The 18,859-nt window shown below is 54.0% G+C and overlaps 1 protein-coding gene across 3 annotated transcripts in view; it reads right to left on the reverse strand.

The window, feature by feature from the left end:
• The window catches only part of MYO7A (myosin VIIA), a 103,972-nt gene that overhangs the window by 49,937 nt on the left and 35,176 nt on the right, over positions 1 to 18,859 (reverse strand). For all 3 annotated transcript variants that reach the window (XR_003514674.1, XM_027562807.1, XM_027562808.1), the window contains exons 11-20: positions 18,622 to 18,741; positions 17,738 to 17,880; positions 16,563 to 16,773; positions 16,034 to 16,169; positions 13,413 to 13,519; positions 7,296 to 7,433; positions 4,809 to 4,967; positions 4,281 to 4,373; positions 2,157 to 2,251; positions 500 to 584 (exon numbers count right to left, since the gene is read on the reverse strand). Coding sequence is in view for 2 of the 3 variants with exons in the window: in XM_027562807.1 (XP_027418608.1) it covers positions 500 to 584; positions 2,157 to 2,251; positions 4,281 to 4,373; positions 4,809 to 4,967; positions 7,296 to 7,433; positions 13,413 to 13,519; positions 16,034 to 16,169; positions 16,563 to 16,773; positions 17,738 to 17,880; positions 18,622 to 18,741 (1,287 nt within the window). In the remaining variant the exon portion in view is untranslated. The remainder of the gene's footprint in view (positions 1 to 499; positions 585 to 2,156; positions 2,252 to 4,280; positions 4,374 to 4,808; positions 4,968 to 7,295; positions 7,434 to 13,412; positions 13,520 to 16,033; positions 16,170 to 16,562; positions 16,774 to 17,737; positions 17,881 to 18,621; positions 18,742 to 18,859) is intronic.

Raw genomic sequence — 18,859 nt, forward strand, 5'->3', positions numbered from 1 at the left:
CCGTGCCCATGGAGGTCACTGCCCTGGCTCCACTCGCCAACCCACGAGCCCTGAAGGCACAGCTGGTTCCACTCAGACCAAAGTTCCCCAGGGAGTGCGCTTGGCTTCCCCCAAAGTGGGTCTCCCCACCAGGGACACCATCCTCAGACCAGGAGCCGGCCTCCTTCCTGTTTGCCTCTCCAGCCCCAAGTCCAGGCTGCAGCCCAGTTCCTTCCCTATGGGTGTGTCTATGTGACACACCCATTCCTGGCCCCCTGTAAGGTGTTCAATAACCTGAGGCTCACAACCCACCAGGACATTCCAGAAGAAAAGCAGAAACATTGCTGACCAGCAGGGGAGAACCACAAGAAGCAGACTTGGACTTTGGGCTGGAAGAATGGTAGTGGCTGGCGGGGGCGGGAGGCCAGCCGCCCCGCAAACAGGTAAATCCTGTGCTATGACGATGGAACCAGGTTCAAAGGCCTCGTGGATCACCAAGCAGCTCCCTCAAGAGGCTCACCAGCCCATAGTTCCTCCTGCAGTTGTGGCCCCGCCAGTGCCTCTGGATCAGTGTGGCAGCATTCTTCAGCTTCAGGAAGTTGGACCTGAAACAGCAGCGTGATGCAGGAGGATGTCTATAGGGGTCTGGGTGGAGTTTGGAATCAGGAAAGTAGGGCTGAGTCCCAGCTTTGTGTCTCCTTGGCTCCACAACCTTAGGCAAAGGCATATACCCTCTTTGTGCCTCAGTTTCCTCATCTGTAAAATGGACAGAGTAATACCTGTCCTGCCTGCCTCACAGACTTGTCACATAAACTCAATAAGGTAGGCATTCAGGTTATTCATGAATAAATGTAGGACTTCCCTGGTGGCTCACATGGTCAAGAATCTGCCTGCCACGTAGGAGACCCAGATTCAATCCCTGGATCAGGAAGACCCCTAGAAAAGGAAATGGCAACCCACTCCAGTATTCGTACCTGAAAAATCCCAAGGACAGAGGAGGCTGGTGGGCTACAGTCCATGGGGTCGCAAAGAGCTGGACATGACTTAGTGACTAAACAACAAGTAGTAAATAAGATAAAGATTAAACACTTGGAACACTGTGAAAGTGAAGTTACTCAGTCGAATCCGACTCTTTGTGACCCCCTGGACTGCAGCCTACCAGGCTCTTCCATCCATGGGATTTTCCAGGCAAGAATACTGGAGTGGGTTGCCATTTCCTTCTCCAGGAGATCTTCCCGACCCAGGGATTGAACCCGGGTCTCCCTCATTGTAGACAGATGCTTTACCATCTAAGCCACCAGGGAAGTCCTGGAACACTGTAAACATCACTTATTACTGATCGTTTAACTCCCTCATATTACATGTGAGGAAACTGAGACTCGATGTGGTTGGGGCTAGAGCCCTGGTCTTCTGATTGAGCACCATGCTGTTCCCCTGCACAAACTAGGCCGCTGCTACAGGCTGACAGTCATCTTTGACCTCATGGAGGACAAGAGGTCACACATCAAACAGCAGGTGTCTCCTGAACATAGAAATAAGAGGAGTGAAGGATGGCTACCTCAACGTGGGTGAGTCCATGAGCCAGTGCCTGGATGCTCACAGAAACGAGGGCACAGCCATGGGAAAGGATGGACAAGTGGGTAGAAAAACAGGTGAATGAGTGGACCAAGGATGGCTGGACAAGTGGGTGGATGGGAAGAGAAGGGGAGCGGCCAGATGAACATAAAAAGGGGCAGGAAGTGTGGTTTTAGTGGAGCCTGAATCACAGAGTCAGCCCCACCCAACTGGGAGGTGACACAGCTGTACACCCGCCCCTCACGTGGAATACGGGACACACTTTGTAATTTACATGTAATTTACACAGAATACGGGACACACTTTGTACCTTACAAATGTCATAGCATCCACGTGTGTGTCTCATGAGCCCACATGGGCAGGCAGGTATTACTGGGCATGCGGAATATAGATGGGCCCGTGTGTCTTAGTGTTCATCCATGTTCATGTGACCCTGTGTGTGCCTTGCACATGTGTGCATGTTTCTGTGTATGCACATGGGTGTTTATTCCCAGTGTCCACATGGGAGGAACCACAGTGAGCCAAGCATATGCACACGCGTGCATGCATGCACACACACACACACATTGGCGGAGGCGGGGAAGAGCCATCCAGACACAAACCTGTCTTTGAAGCCCCGGATGACTTTCTGGAGGAGGATGACTCTGTCGGTGATGGCCTTGTCCCGCTCCACCTCCAGCAGCATGTCATGGTGGTCCTGAAGGGCAGAGCCTTCTGAGCAGAGCCCCCACCAACCCCTCCAGTCCCAGAGCAGAGGCTGCCCCAGGTGGGCCCCTCTTCCTTTACTTAGGGAGCTGGTCCCTAATGGCTTCCATACGTGCTATGGCGCCATGGGGCAGCCTCCCTCAAGTACAGACAAGGTACTGTCATGGCTGGTTCCCTGAGGCCTGGGTGGGACACATGCAGCAGGAGGGGCCCAACACGCACACACACTAACTCCATCCCAATGGCCATCTCTACTCTGAGACCTGGCTATTCTAGATGTTTCTGTCATATCAGCCACTGACCTGGGACAGGCGACCATCATTTCACTCCTGGATCTTAGAAATAGTCTCCTGACTGATACCATCTCAAGAAGGGATCTTACAGCAATACCCCATGCTTCCCAGGGTCAAGTCAGGTCTTCTTCCCTGGCACCTGGGCCCTCCACCATCAGGCCCTGCCCTCTTCTCCAACCCTCTCTCCTTCTCATCCCCAAGCCCCCAACCCTCACTCCGGTTGGACAAAACTCCATGGTTCATTCAGTACATGAATCAAATATCTCCAGGTGCCCACCCTGTGCTCGGTGCTGGGTGGGACTGCAGTGAACTAGGCAAACCTGGGCCCTGCCCCAGGGAGGCTGAGTCTGGAAGGGGATTCAGACTCAGATAATCAGATAATCCATCAGATAATCACACCTATCAAGATAATCCAGGTCACATCACTTGGGGACAGGGCCCAGCACCGACGGATGCTCAGCCAAGGCTTTCTGAATCAGTGAGTGAATGAATGAGAAGTAGGTTTGGGGTCTGGAAACCACTGCCTATTAAAAGAGCCCAGAGAGGTGAGGATGTGGAGGACGAGGACAGTCCTCAGACGTCTCTGGCACTAGATGTCATCATGCTATAAGCTTTCCCTCCCTTAATCCCTGAGTTGAGCATCAGGACTACAGGCTGGAAGTCCTGATCTCTGCTCCAGGGCAGTGCCTGACCTGGGGCACCTTGCTTCTACATGCTGCACCTCTGAAACGGGCATAATAATTCTACCTCATGGGCTGCTATGATGACTAAATGAGATGATGGACAAGAAGCACCCACTCCCACTGGGGTCTGGCACACAGAACAGTGCTTTCCAAACAGCACTTGTGAGACGCAGAGGCAGGAAGCGAGGGTTCCGGGAGATGAAGACACTGGCCCAGGCCCCTCAGCCAGAGAGGCATCAGACTAGACTGCAGGACTCTCTCCAGCTGAGGGCTGGCTCCCCCTTCCCTCTCCCCGGCTGTCCTGGGCTGCCTGGGCCCCACCCTGTGCCAGAGGAAGGAGCTCTGACCCATCACCCGGGACAGCCGGAAATCTAGAACAGCAGAAATGGAAATGGGGAAGCCAGGGTTCACCCTGTCCCTGCTGTAGCTGTCCCACCTCCACCATCTCCATCAAGCTCTCCCAGCACAGCTTCCTGCTCCCAGCCCTGCCCCCTCCCAGCTGCCCAGCCCCCAGAGTCCTGCCCAGGCTGTGCTGGGAGCCAGAGAGCCCTAGATGCCAGTTCAGGGAGCATGGGGACAGGTCCAGGGACACTAGAGGTGGGTGGCACACAGCCAACCACAGCCCAGCATGAACCATGCCTGGCAGGAAAGCACAGGACCAAAGATACACTCAAGAGTATCCCCCACAAGCACATCCCATTGTGCAGATGGGAAAATGAGACCCAAGAAAAGGGCAGTGACCTGCCCAAATTCCCAGGGCAGGTCACCACAGGGTCAGGCCTCCCTGGTGAGGCCACCCCTGGCCTTTGCTTCCTCATGACCCCACCCCCAGGCTAGGGGTCAGAGAGGCCCTCAAATACCCACTGCTCCTCCACCACCCAGGAGGCCAGACCCCACACCTGCTTAGGGCTGGAGGAGCACAAAAGCCCAGCAATGACCCCATTCTGTGCTGCAACTCCTCTACAGGGACCCCAAGACCTGTTCCCCCCAACCCCAGGGAGTTCACAGCTCCCCCAAGGCAGACAGAGTCTGAGGCCATGCTCACCTTCAGAAAAATCTTGGTTTTGCCAATCTGCCAGTCGTCATGGGTGCCCAGCACAGCCTCAGCCATGCGCTGACATGTCCCCCGAAGGTCGTCCTGGGTTGGGGGCGGAAGTGGGGGTGGGGTGCACAAGAGCTTGGGTGGTCCCACCAGTGAGACAGGCCACCTGGTATCCCTCCGAAGGCTGGGGGACAGAGATCTTGCTCCAGTTCTGCCCCTGACTCTGTGTGGCTCCAGCCAGGCCCCGCCTTCTCTGACCCTCACTCTTCTCCTTAGCTCCATCTGATGATTGTAAAACCCTCGCCTACAGCCAGGACCCACTCAGCACATGCGTGAAGTCCACACCAGGCAAGCATGGCAATGGAAGCTCTCAGATGCACTCCACTGCCTGATCCCAATTTTCCCAGCCACACCTGAGGTGGCCAAACTGATGTTGTGCCCAGCACAGTGTTCCAGTAAGAAAACTGGGACTTTTGCCCAGCCCAGGGCTGGAACCCTTCCTCCCACCACCTCTGCCCTCGGCCTGTGTACCTGCTTGTAGGCCGGCTTCACGCCAGGCAGCAACACTCGGTACCGCTCCACAAACTCCACGAAGCTGTAGCGGATGGGGTAGCCGGCTCGGCGGATGCGGATGGTCTCCATCATGCCCGAGTACCGCAGCTGGCGCACACACAGGTGCCGGTCGAACAGCTGTCGGGCAAGGAGCCAAGGGCGTCAATGCTGAAGGCTCCCGCTGGGAGACCAGCCCTGCTCTGTGTTTTCCCGACCCCAGACAGAGGTCCTCAGAGGCCAAGGTCACACAGCGCATGAGGAGCAAAGGCGGGACCAGACCCGGATCTGCAGTCCAAACCCACCAGGCAGCACAGAATGAGACCCTCACTCGGGATGAGCTGAGTACATTGAGAGCACAGAGGAGAGACAGCCTAATTGGGACATCTTGAGGGGCTTCATGAAAGAGAAGATTAGCTTTGTTCTAACCCTGCTGACAAAGGTCCACGTAGTTAAAGCTATGGTTTTTCCAATAGTCATGTACAGGTGTGAGAGTTGAACCATAAAGAAGGTTGAGCACCAAAGAATTGATGCTTTTGAACTGTGGTACTGGATAACACTCTTGAGAGTCCCTTGGACAGCAAGGAGATCAAACCAGTCAGTCCAAAAGGAAATCAACCCTGAATATTCACTGGAAGGACTGGTGCTAAAGCTGAAGCTCCAATACTTTGGCCACCTGATGCAAAGAGCCAACTCACTGGAAAAGACCCTGATGTTGGGAAAGACTGAAGGCAGGAGGAGAAGGGGACAACAGAGGACAAGATGGTTGCATGATATCACTGACTCAATGGACATGAATTTGAGCAATCTCCAGGAGATGATGAAAGACAGGGAAGCCTGGCGTGCTGCAGTCCAGGGTCACAAAGAGTCAGACACAGCTGAGCAGCTGTACAACAACCATGACAGGAAAGAGTGCTGGAGCAGCAAGCGCGTGCAAAGGCACAGTCATTTCTGTGATGGCCGCTGGGGTGGTGGAGAGGCTGGGAAGGGCCTCTCCAGTCACATGGGGGGATGTGACCAGGTCAGATTTGAGTTCGAGACCCTGCAGTGGGGAGGGGAATGGGAGTGAGGGATTGGGAGGCAGGAGACTCAGAGAGGAGGTCTTGTAGCCAGGTCCAGGACAGAGATGCTGAGGTCTGGGCCCAAAGAAGTTTCGAGAGGCATCTGAGAGCAGGAGAAATGGTGCCCAACTGTAGGGCCCTGGACCTCTTACCTTAGAGGGCAGCTTGCTGGAGCCCTCTGATTCTCACACCCCTGCAGACCGGATCCTGAGCCCTAGAGGGACTGACCAGCCCACTCTGGGGAATGTTTCTAGGCAGGGGACAGGGGACAGGGCCAGCAGGCGGAAGGCTGACTTCCGCCACCTGTTTCCTCTCTGTACAGGCACTTTCCCTGGCCCAGCGCTGGCCTTCCGCCTTCCGTCCTTCCGCAGACCCCAACTTCCCCTAGGCCTCCCCTCCTATCTCTGGGAAGTGTCTAATGGTAAACAACACCTCCCAGAGCTGTGGTAGGAGAGCGCTCCTAGCAAGGGGTAGTCCAGGCTCCTGGCTCTGCGACCTCTAGTCCCCAACCTCCTCAAGCTTCCCGTCCCACATCTCAAATGCGCGTTTAGTCGCTCAATCGTGTCCAACTCTTTGCAACCCCATGGACTGTAGCCCACCAGGCTCCTCAGTCCATGGGGATTCTCCAGGCAAGCATACTGGAGTGGGTTGCTATGCCCTCCTTCAGGGGATCTTCCCAACCCAGATCAAACCCAGGTCTCCCACATTGCAGGTGGATTCTTTACTGTCTGAGCCACCAGGGAAGCCCACCAAATCTCAAATGTGGGGCCATAAAGGTCCCTCCCTCACTGGCTGTTGAGAAAGTTGAATGAGACTATGGAGAGACAATCTAATCGGTTCTGTTTTGGAAACACAGAAAAGGCTCAACAGATGTTATTCAGAAAAGTCAGAAATGAAAATATTCCTAACCAGTCAGAGGAATCCAGGAAGGCTTCCAGGAGGAGGTAATCATTGGCAGAAGCAAAGGAGAGGGGACTTTCAAAGTTGGAACCACAGCAAGAACCATTTACTGAGTTCCTTCCTAGGCGCCAGGCAATTTGCATGCATCATTGAACAGAATACTCCCAGGAGGTGGGGACAAGCAGTCCTATTTCCATCTGAGAGGTAACTGAGGTATGAGAGAAACAATTGATTCCTCTACAGTCACCCTGCGGGAAGGTGGTTGAGTCAGGATTTGAATCTGCGTTTAGCCCACTACTACAGAGTCCAGGCTGTTTTCAGGGAATTGGGCTGTCCCCAATAAAGAGGAAGTTTGTTCTGTAAGCCCCTCGGGGGCCCTGCCATTCCCCTCAGGGGGCAAAGTCTCCCAGGGCCCAGTCCACCCTCCTCCCTTGGCCGGGCCCCTCCCATCCCTCAGGCTGTTCCCAGCTGTCTACCCCCACCCCCCATCCCTGCCAGGGCTGCTCACCATGGGCTTCTTGAACTCATTGGGCTTGATGCAGCGCACGAAGAAGGGCTGGCAGGCACCCAGTGTCCGCATCAGCAGCTCCAGCGACCGCTTAAACTGGCTGCTGAGTGTGGGCGAGCGCTTCCTGGTCTCGGCGCCCTGGGGGGATGGACCACAGTGATGGGAGGGGCTGACCCTCGCCCCTCCGGCCCTCCAGAAGGGAAGCAGGAGAGGAGGTCAGCAGTCAGGGCCTGAGAGAGAGCCTCCCAAGGAAGCAGGCTGGCTGGACACGTAGGTTTTCCTATGACCACCTGGTCTGGGCTGGAACTTAGACCCCCTAAATACACCCCCGTCTGGGAAGCCTCCCTGATTCTGGGTCCAGGAGCACTGAACAGAGAGTAAGGCGCCCTGGGGTCCCACTTTTGGCACTGAATGACTCCGGGCAAGACACATGCAGCCCCTCTCTAGTCTCTGTCCTCTCTTTGCCGTATAAATGAGTGGCCAGATCTCTGGACAATGGGGTCACCTCTAGAGGCAGGTTAGACAGACCTAAATTCAAACCCTAGCGCACCACCTCTGAGCCCTGTGATTCTAGGCAGGTCACTAAGCAGCACTGGGCCTCAGTTTCCAAGATGGGATAGTGCCATGTACCTAGCTGAGCGGGCTGTGAGTCTGTCTCAGTCAACAGCCACCCAGCAAGGCAGGGGTGCTGCCCGCACCCTCTGCCCTGCCTGCTGGATTAACAGGTCAGCAGCAAGCAGGCGGGGCAGACACACATAAGCCTCCTAAGAAGGCGCACAGCTGGCCTTTGGCCGCCGTCCAGCACCAAGGCCAAAGGGCCCCGTGCTCCACTAGCCGCTATCTACAGGAAGTGGCTAGCGACCCCCTGCACCTCCTGCCCTGTTGGGGTCCCCCTCAGAACACTGTGAAATGACGTGGGGTCCTAGGGGAGAACCTGAGCAACAAACAGGCAGCGGACAAACAGCAGAACGTCTCGGACCCAGAAACTGGACGTAGAGACCAGATTCGATTCCAGAGCATTTTGACATTACTGTTTTCCTGGCAATTTCTTTTGGATGAGAATTTTTTAATAAGTAAATTTGATTGTGATTTTAAGGTTTTCTACTTTAAATTAGTTATTGTATCTGATATCCTGTAGCACCACTGGGGATGCAGATATCAATGTGTGAGGTGTGTTGGGTGAGGGAGAGGAACTTATCCCATGCTAGAGTGAGACCATACACCCTGGGACTGAAATGAAACTTGTCAAGAAGTAGCAAATCCTTGTTATTCTGAAATTTGCTGTGTTTTCCACTATAGTGTTATCTAGAATTAGGATGCTCCCAAGAGAAGCTGGAGACTATTTTGCACGGGGGTTGCGTGAATGTCAAGTCTGCGACCCACATCTGCCCTAGCACCTAACCCAGCAGCAGCAGCAGGTGACCCCCACAAGTAGGGGGAAAGCTGTCCAGGTTGGGCTGTGCCCAGCCGACATTAGAGGCCTTGCCACAGGCACATGTGTGTGCACAGGGAGTGCAAACACAACAGACACATAGCACACACAGTACATATACAGAGACACACAACACGCAAATGTGCACACATACACACACACCACACACACATACACACAGAGACAGTACATACAGACGCACACACACACCACAGATAAACACCACACACACATACACACAGAGACAGTACATACAGACGCACACACACACCACAGATAAACACCACACACAGCACACACACCACACCTACACAACACACAGACACATACACACACATACACAACACACAAAGCATGAGCACGTGTACAACACACACACACACAGGGCACATCCTTCTCTGGTTGTGATCAGCACACTGGAACCACTCCTTTCTGGCTTTCCCGCTGAGCTATGAGCCCCGAGAGGACAGGCGGGTTTGCCTTGCTTACTACCATGCCCCAGGGCCTGACACAGCATCAGTCAACAGCTCTTTGCTGAACTGAAGTGGTGCTGAATGGTTGCTCACACTCAAGGGCGCCTAGAAATTGTCCAGCTGCTCAGGCCACAGGTCTAGGGGCCATCCCCAGCCCCTCCTCTCTCATATCCAATATGCAGCAAACCGCCTTGACTTTACTGCCAAAATGGATCCAGAATCTGACCCTCTTAACCACTTCCTCCACCGTCAGCCTGGTCCAGGTTGCCTGCATGGCTCTCCTGCTGTTGCAATAACCTCCAAACTGGTCTCCCTGTTTCTGTCCCCCACACTGACCTCTACCCCGCTAGCAACACAGCAGCCTGAATGAGGCTGTTCAAACACCAATCCAGTCATGTGTCCCCTCTCCCAACTGACTCAAAACCCTCAATGGCTCCCCAGTTCACTCAGCATGAATACCAAGGTCCTTTGTAAGAGCCAGCACTGTCCCACAGGATCCGGTCCCAGTTACCCCCAGCCCCTCCACTACCTCACCCCCCGCCTTCCAGCCACTCCTGCCCCCGTGCTCTTCTTACGATGCACCAGGCAGGTTGGGGGCTTATAAAGCACCTTGGGGCTTTGCATTTGCTGTTCCTTATTCCCTCTCCCTGCACTGCTTTTCCTCCAGAACGCAGGCGGTCGGCTTCCTCACCTCCTCACCAACCTCTCCGTAAGGCCTTTCCTAATCCCTCTTCACAACTGCAAAACCCCACCACTGGCTCACCTCCCTCCATTTTTCCCATCTCATATATCACCACCTGACTTATGATAATTCACTTATTTGCTTATTAACTACTTCTCCCTTCTGCTAGAGGGTAAGTCCCATGACGACAGAGAATTTTTTCAGTTTTGTTCACTACTGTGTCCCCAGGACACAGGACAATATCTGGTATATGACAGGCACTCAATAGGTATTTCTGATGGAAGGAAGGCCGTGGCCACCTGGTTTCTGATTTGGTTTTATTTCATTGAGGGGAAAGGTCATCTTTTCCAACATTTGTTGTTTTCTGGGATAATCTGCAGATATTTAGGGATGGGGTAAAAGCAGAAGTGAGAAATCCAGAGGTCTGTGTTAAATGATTCCATGGAGGGGATGTGAGGGGCAGGCACCTGAATATAATACGATTGGGGCTGGGAGGTCAGTGGCAGGAGATGCCTCCTGCATGAAGAGTGAACCAGCCTCCTGTGGACTCAGCTCCGCGGGGACATGTGCCTTGATTGGGGGTTAGGGGCTCCATGCCCTAGAAGAAGCACCATGCTTTTGGCTTACTGCTCCCCTCCAGCAGTAATGATTGGGGTGGGGCTTCCCAGGGCACCCCAAGAGGCAGACACAAGAGTCAAAAGGCAGAATTCAGGCACTGGGGACCTGCACAGGACATGGGTTTTATCACTGAAAGGATGTGGACCCCCACCCTAAGGAGAACACGGCAACCAGTATACTGTCATCCAGTAAAATTTGACTCGGCATCCACACTTCACCAAGCCAGTCTCCTTGTTCTTTTAACAGAGCTATCATTGTCCCAACAGAAACAAAGCATTTTCTTAAGACAACACTCTCACAGACAGCATGGTACAGTGAAAAGGAGCAGGGACTCGAAAGCCTTCACTTATCCATGACCTTGGCCAAGTCCTGGCCCTTCCCCGAGATAGAAAAGTGAAAGTGTCAGTCGCTCAGTCGTGTCCGACTCTTTGCAATCCCATAGACAGTAGCCTGCCAGGATTCTCTGTCCATGGGGTTTCCCAGGCAAGAATACTAGAGTGGGTTGCCATTTCCTCCTCCAGGGGATCTTCCTGACCCAGGGATCAAACCCACATCTCCCACGCTGGCAGACGGATTCTTTACCATCTGAGCCACCAAATCTGGATCAAATCCCTGCGTGTCACCAGCTGTGTGACCTCAAACAAGTACCTTGGCCTCTCTGTAAAGCGGGGACAATAGTAATCACTCACGAGGGAGTTACAGGGAATGAATAAGATGAGAAATATGTGTGTGTAGCTCACAGGCTGGCCCAGAAGAGCAAAAGTGATTGTTATCAAATTGATCCCTGCCATGTTCTAATCCTGTGCTCCAAAATCTCCCTTGGCGGTGGGCATTTCTGGACGCTGCGCCCCCCCACCACCGCCCCAGTCTCATGCTGGAACCTCTCCATGGTTCCTCTGCAAGTAGGTTCCCAGAGTCCATGAGAAGGAGACTCAGAACAGGAAACTTCACAGGGAGGTCCCCACAGCCTCCAGGGGCTTGGAAAGAGAGGTAGGAGGACAGGTGGGTTCAGTGGCCTTTGAAGACTGCCCAGGAATGCGTGGGCTTGGCAGGGCAGCTGAGTCTACAAGAGGAAAGACTGGGGAGAGAACCCGGAGTCACTCCTGTCTCACTAACTCTGAGACCTGCAGTGTGTGGGCTTCGGGGTGGGGACTACCGATGCTGGAGCTTCAGGCACCTGCACCCTCGCTGGCATTGGCCCTATGCTCCTCCCATCAGCCAGCTGGGCACAGTGTTGGCCTGGAGCCAACCCTTGGCAGAGAACCTGTGTCTAGACATGACGTGCCACAGGCCCTGCTCTGCAGCTGTGGCTTTGTGAATCGTGCCAGCACTCTGCCAGGCACGAGACAGGAGGGGGATGCCAGACATGCAGGAAGGGAAGGGGGATTCAGCATTAAGACTGAAAGTGAAAGGATGTCAGGCCTAAGCAGAAAGGAAATCGAAGGTAGAGAAGAGGTCAGAGCTATGCTGCTACTAAGGTCACCCCACATCTCTGGAGCCCAAAGCACCTCGGGAGTTACGCACACCCTGGAGCTGGTTGTCAGGACACACCAAGAATGCTGTCCAGGACCTACGGAGGACCGGGGTAGGGGGTGCTCAGATGCTGCGACTTGGAGTGACCCACACACCACCTCTGAGCTTCCGTCCCCATCTGCAAAATGCAGAAACCACCACGTGCCCCTCCTGCTTCACAAGGTTAACCAGAGGCTTTGACTGAGTCTCAGACGTAGAAACCCTTCACAGGGCCTGATGGGAAGAGCAGGCCTTGATACCTCCAGAGACCTAAGGGAGCAGAGAACTCGGTAGACAGGGTTTTGGGTCCCACCCCAGGCCCCGGTACACTGGGCAAGTCTCATCTCTTTCTCTAGGACTCAGTTTCCTCCTTTAAGAAACTGAGATGCCTGCAGTCCACACAACTCAATAAACAAAGATCAAACCACTCCACAAACCACTCCACAAAAACACACACTCCACAAAAATAAATGAAAACCAAACAACAACAGCCCTTTCCCCAAGCCTCCGTGCCGCGGGGGCCAAGGACACAGCCCAGCCCCAAGGGCCGCTGAGGCCTCTCACGCCATCCTCCGTCCCCGACTGGGGTCTTTTACCTTCGCAGAAGCTGCTGAGTGGCGGAGAGTGCCCGATGAATAACCACAGAGAAACTACAACAGGAACCAGAGCGCACAGCGGCGGCGAGATGGGGTGGGGGGCAAGGAGAACGTGGTGGGTCAGAAAACAAGAGGGCAAAATCCACCAGGGAAAAGGGACAAACCTTGGGGCAGCGGGGCTTCTGGGGTGGGGGGCGGGGGGGCAACACAGGCAGCTGGACAGGCACAGAAAGGGCCTCGGCTCTGCCCTCCGGTGAGTCCCTCCTGCACTCTCCAGGAGGCCATGGGACAGGAGGAAAATACAGAACAAAAAGGCATACAATCCAGCAGGTAGTCCACCAGACTACCATTCCAGGGACAAAGAAAACACCAAGGGTGGGAAATTCTCCATCCCCGTGTGGGGTCCAGGGCTGGTGACAATAGGCTTTTGTGCCCGTTTCTCTCAGTACCCCACACCCATCCACATCCTCGAGGCTGGACGCTCCCCCTTCACCCACACTCCATTAGTGGCTAGAGGGTTGGGGAGGGGACCCCAAAACTCAGTCCTAATCAGGCTCTGCTCTGCAACATCTCATGTGATCCTTCTCTGGGCCTTACACCCCACCTGCACCCCCTAATTAGTACAAGAGGACCAGATAGGAGGATCTTGGAGGCCCCCCAGCCTCTCCTGGAACCCAGCAAAGCACTACTCTCACTGTGTAGCCAGAGGAGGTCAGCTGAAGCCACTAGACAAGGGGATGCCTAGACACAGGCCTGGCTTCTGGGGGCCCTGCCTGCCCAGTGAAAGCCACACCCCCATGTTACCATGGCAACATCGGCCTGGAAGATCTGCTTGATGAACTTGTTCCTGGAGGAGTGCACCAGCTGGATGATGTCTCCATGCAGAGTGTCCCGGTTCTTCTCCAGGAAGCCTGGGCAGCACCACAGAGTGGTCACACATTGCAACTCCAGCAGCCTCCCCCCAACAAGACACCCCCTTCCCAAAGCCACCATGCCTCGTCCACAAAGACCCTCAAAATCCCCCTAGTTCAACCACATCCACTTTACAGTGGGGGACTCTGGGGCCGAGAGAGGACAGTGGCTTGCCCAAGGTCACAGAGAAAGCAAGGGGCAGAGCCAGAGCTAGAACTCAGTCTCCGCAGCCACACACTGCCCCTCTCTTCCAGGCCTGGACAAAGGGAAGGGCAGGATGTCTCAGTCCCCGGGAGGGAGTGGGGCTACCTTTCCCACTGAACCACCCCAATGCCTGAAATGCTAGCTTTAGTCTTCTGAACAAACATGAGATAGGCTGGGGCGTTGGACCCTATGCTGGGGCGTGGGATCCTTTACTGGAGTGCTTGCACCTGGACAAACCTCTCCCTGAGCAACAGAAACAAAGAAGCTATGAGACTAAAAATAACTGCAGCGCATGTACAGCTTGGACAGTTATGAACAGTAAAATACAAAAAGGCTACAAACCAACTACCATTTCTGCTTCTGCTGGGAGCAAAAGCAGGACATTGCCTTGGAGCCCTGCACACAGCACCAAGAGTGTGAGCAGGCCACGCCAGCCACCCCTCCAGCCTGACCCACCTCACCAATCCGCCCCCACCCTCACCTCATTTAAGGAACCAGTCTCCCCCCACTCAGGGAGCCAGCAAGGGGACCTGTTTCTTGTTCGAGCTCCCTCACTCCCTCATGCTGCAGCACAAGCCTCAGTAAAGCCTTGCCTGAACTTCTTGCTTGGCTTTTATCAACTTCTATGGATTAAAGAGTCCAAGGACCCAGGTTGGTAACAAAGGTGTCAAAAACCTTCCTTAAGTGGGTCCCCTAGGAGAGAATGCAAGTTCGTCTGGTACCAGCTAATAGTAAAGGAACAAAAGTAAAAGTACCTTGATTTTGGATATTGCCCTCACAGCTGTAATGCTCACAACTTCCCCTGTATATGTGGGACAGGTGGAGATTATCTTCCCCAACCCAGACAAGGAAAGAAATCAGTGTTCAGAGAAGCTAAGCAAACTGTCTAACACCCACAGCAAACTGCGGGCAGAGTTAAGACTTGAGTCTAGGAGCCCAGGCACCAGTCCAGGGAGGCTCCCTGCACCACACAGACTCCAAAGAGGGCTGCCATTCCCAGGCCTGAGGATTGAGGAGCTGGTTGATGGGGTCCTTGATAGGGTGGGGCAGAAGATGGGGTGCCTGAGGAGGAGGAACTCTGCAGAGAAGCAGCACCCTTTCCCCCAGGACCCAGACTGCCCTGGCTGGTGGACAGACAGAGACCCAGTGTGGGGCTGCCCACCTGACATCTGGGGACGGGTGAGCTGTAGGAGGCACCCAGTACCGGAGATGGGGCTCTGAAGCTAGGATGGAATTGTAGGGCCCTAATTACAGCATAAAGAAGGCTGAGCACCAAAGAATTGATGCTTTTGAATTATGGTGCTGGAGAAGACTCTTGAGAGTCCTCTGGACTGCAAGGAGATCAACCCAGTCCATCCTAAAGGATATCAACCCTGAATATTCACTGGAAGGACTGATGTTGAAGCTGAATCACCAATACTTTGGCCACCTGATGCGAAGAGTCGACTCACTGGAAAAGACTCTGATGCAGGGGAAGATTGAAGGCAAAAGGAGAAGAGGACAGCAGAGGATGAGATGGTTGGATGGCATCACTGACTCAATGGATATGAATCTGAGCAAACTCTGGGAGATAGTGGAGGATGGTGAAGCCTGGCATGCTGTAGTTCATGGGGTCGAAAGAGCTGGACACACCTTAGTGACTGAACAACAATGCCCATGTTCACAGCAGCGCTATCAATAGCAGCCAAAAGGTGGAAACAATCCAACTGTCCATCAACAGATGAATGGATAAATAAACCGTGCTGTGTGTGTGTGTGTGTGTGTGTATGCAATAGAATATTATTGTCATAAAAAGGACAAAATTCTGACACATGCTACAACATGGATGAACCTTGAGGGTATTATGCTAAGTGAAATAAGCTAGACACAAAAGGATGAATACTGTATGTTTCGCTTATATGAGGTACTTGAATAGTTAGATACATAGAGACAGAAAGTAGAGTAGAGGTGATCAGGGACTAGGGGGTGAGGGGAGGATGCAGAGTTATGTTTTGTGCATACAGAGCCCCTATTTGGGGTGATGGATAGACTCTGGAGAGTGGTGACAGTTGCACAATATCGTGAATGTAGTTAATGCTACTGAATTGTAAACCTAAAAATTGTTAAAATGGTTAATTTTATATTACATATATTTTACCAAAATTTTGTAAACTCTTAAAAAAAAAAAAGCACTGAACCCAATGTTTCCTAACATCCCTTCCCTCTTGTATTTCAGCACTCTGGTGTGTCTGTCCTGGGCTGGAGAAGGGGAAGGAAGGGAGGGAACACAGGCAAAGAGAGACAGCCAGCCCCAGGGGGCCCTCCTATACCTTGACTCTCATAGTAAACGATGCCTGCAAAGTGGTTGATCCCAAACTGGGTCTCGTAATTGTTCTTGGGGGGAATGTAGTTCGAGTTGAGCTTGTGCTGGGAGTTGAGCTTATGCAACATGGTGGTGTCCGTGCCCTGTGGGAACCGAGGAGCACTCATCAAGCTCTCCTTCTCCTCCCCGCCCCACTCTCCACCAGGCCCTATTGCCTCTCCTGCCCTCTGTCTTTTCACCCCCTTCTGTCTTTCCCAAGAGCCTCCCTCCCTTTATTTATATCCCAATACAGGAGCTCTCTGGGCCTCCATTTCCCCATCTGTGAAGTGGGTGAATTGGAATTACAAAACCTTGAAAGTACATCCCAGTATAGAAAATCTATTTCCCAAGATTAAAGTCAAGCAAGCATCCCCTCCCTGACTCCAAGACATATTCTGTTCCTGGAGAACCTATTCTGTGCCAGTGGCATACTTGAATCTTCATCGTATGGGGTGAAGGAGTCTCATCTGCCCTGCCCTGCCCTGCCCCAGGCCCACCTTGGGGAACTTGCTCTCCTCATCGATGAGGGAGATGATGTTCATGGGTTTGTTGGCGATCATGTCCAGGGCATCCTGGTTGTCTGTGAACTCAATGTGCAGCCAGTCAATGCTCTCCAGGTCATACTCCTCCTGCTCCAGCTTGAACACGTGCCGCACGAAGAACTGCTGCAGGTGCTCATTGGCAAAGTTGATGCAGAGCTGCTCAAAGCTGCAGGGAGGGAGCAGGGGACAGGGTGGCAGCAGGCGAGGGGGAGGGGTGTTCAGGCCCTGCCTTGCCACTCAGGGGTGACCCCAACCTGGTGTTCAGTGTGCCCCTGGGATTTTCAGTCTCCAAGGTGGAAACATATTGTGAGTCCAACCTCCTCCATGACAGAAGAGGGCATGGAGGCCCAGCGAGGACACAGCACTCACCCAAGGTCACTGAGTGAGACAGAGGAGAGTTAAGGATGGATGACCAGGCCCTGGGAGAGGTGTGGGCATCATACCCCTGGTAGAGCACTCAGGAGAGGAAGAGCCAAGGCACTGGGAAGGTGGGCCTCAAAGATTCAAAGCATCAGCAGATATGGGAAGGGGGCTCATAAGATCTGGCAAGCAGGGCCTTGAGGGTGACATCTCTGAGCCACCAACTCAGCATTCTCCCAGGTGACTGACACTTCTTGTGTTCTGGGTAGGGGGAGGGCTTTGAGACACCTGATCATTATAGAATTAAATTGACTTACCAGGGGTAACATAGCTAAAAAGTGGGGCAAGGCCAGCTGCCTCTAGCCCCAGCATTCTCCTGGGCCTGCTCCATCCATCTGCACCTCACATGGCCCCCAAGAGGGGTGGGACATCAAGCATGGCCAAGACCCCCATCTCAAACATTGCTCAGTCTCAGCCTCACTTGCTTTGAGGCATCTTGCAGCTTGGAAATGGAGCAATGGGCAGTGGGGAATAGAGTGTCACAATGGGGTAAGAGCCTCTGCCCCACCACCACACTGGCCTCAGCTGGCCCAGGGACTGGAGGGGATGGGGAGGAAGGGGAAGGGCCCCCAGGATGTCTGGAGTCACATTTTTCAACCGCCTGGAAGAGTGTGCTTGGGACCAGCTAAATGTAGCTTAAAGGCAGAGATGTGATCTGTAAGTCCATACTTTAGAACAAAATTCCCACAAGACACAGCCCCACATGGTACCTGTTCACTGCAAAGTTCTCGAACCCAAAAATGTCCAGGAGACCAATGGACCGGCGAGAGTTCTTCACTTCCTGGGAAGGGGGCTTATAAATGGCTGCATTGATCTTGTCCACGATCCACACGAAGAGCCGCCCATAGATGCCCTGAAGGGAGAGGCAGCTGCTTAAGTCACAGCTTCCCAGGGAGACCAGCCTGGGCCTCGGAGGCCTCACTCCAGCCCCTTCCTGCTGCAGGAAACCCCCCCATCTTTATTCCAGCTGTTCCCTCTGCCTGGAGCACCCTCTCCTGCCTGAATAACGTCTGCTTGTTTTTCAGAGCTCTACAGAGATATCAGCTCCACCAAGAAACCTCCCCTTCCCTCCCCTGGAAGTTTGGGCTCCCACCCCGCCAACCATCTCTGTCTCCCCTGCAACTCTGACTGTCTCCAGGGTCCCAGAGCCCAGCACAGGGCCTGGCATGCGGCAAGGGCTCAATGGACGACAAAATGGCAGGACTGGGGGGCCTCCCCACCTGGCCCATCCCCTCTGTGGGGTCTTCTTTAGTAGAGACCAGAGAGGGTATCCACAGGGCTGGGAATAGTACAGCAGACTGAATGGCCAGTGAATACGATTCAGCATGAAGCAGGCCAGGGGTGGAAGGCGTCAGGTCACCAGAACTATTCAGGCCCTTGAAGAACACGAGTCCCAGCCCCTTGTGGGATGGACGAATCGGGCTCAGGGGGAAGGCAGACTCTTGTCCAGGCCCCAGACAGCCAGTGGCTGGAGCTGGACCCAAGGGCAGAGCGGGGTCAAGGCTGACATCCCTCCAGCTCTGTGGGCTCCTCGGCTCCTGCCCATCAACTACCCAGCCTTTCGTGGGGCGAGGAGAGCAGGCGGCCACTCCACCTTGACAAAGGCATCTCGCACGTCCAGCGCCTGCTCCCTGCTGAGCGGAGTGGACACTGTCTCCCCTCGAGTGATGAGGGTGCGGCTGGTCAGGCAGTTCATCAGGTCTCGGGGGTTCACCTGGTAGGGCAACATCCAGGCGCTCACTCAGCCCCCTGCCAGCCCGCCCCTCCCTTGGCCATATCTAGAACCCCTCCCACTTTCCAGTCAGGCCTGGCCCAGCCTGCTCCCTCCACTG

The sequence above is a fragment of the Bos indicus x Bos taurus genome, chromosome 15, assembly GCF_003369695.1.
Source record: "Bos indicus x Bos taurus breed Angus x Brahman F1 hybrid chromosome 15, Bos_hybrid_MaternalHap_v2.0, whole genome shotgun sequence".
Classification (NCBI taxonomy): Eukaryota; Metazoa; Chordata; class Mammalia; order Artiodactyla; family Bovidae; genus Bos; species Bos indicus x Bos taurus.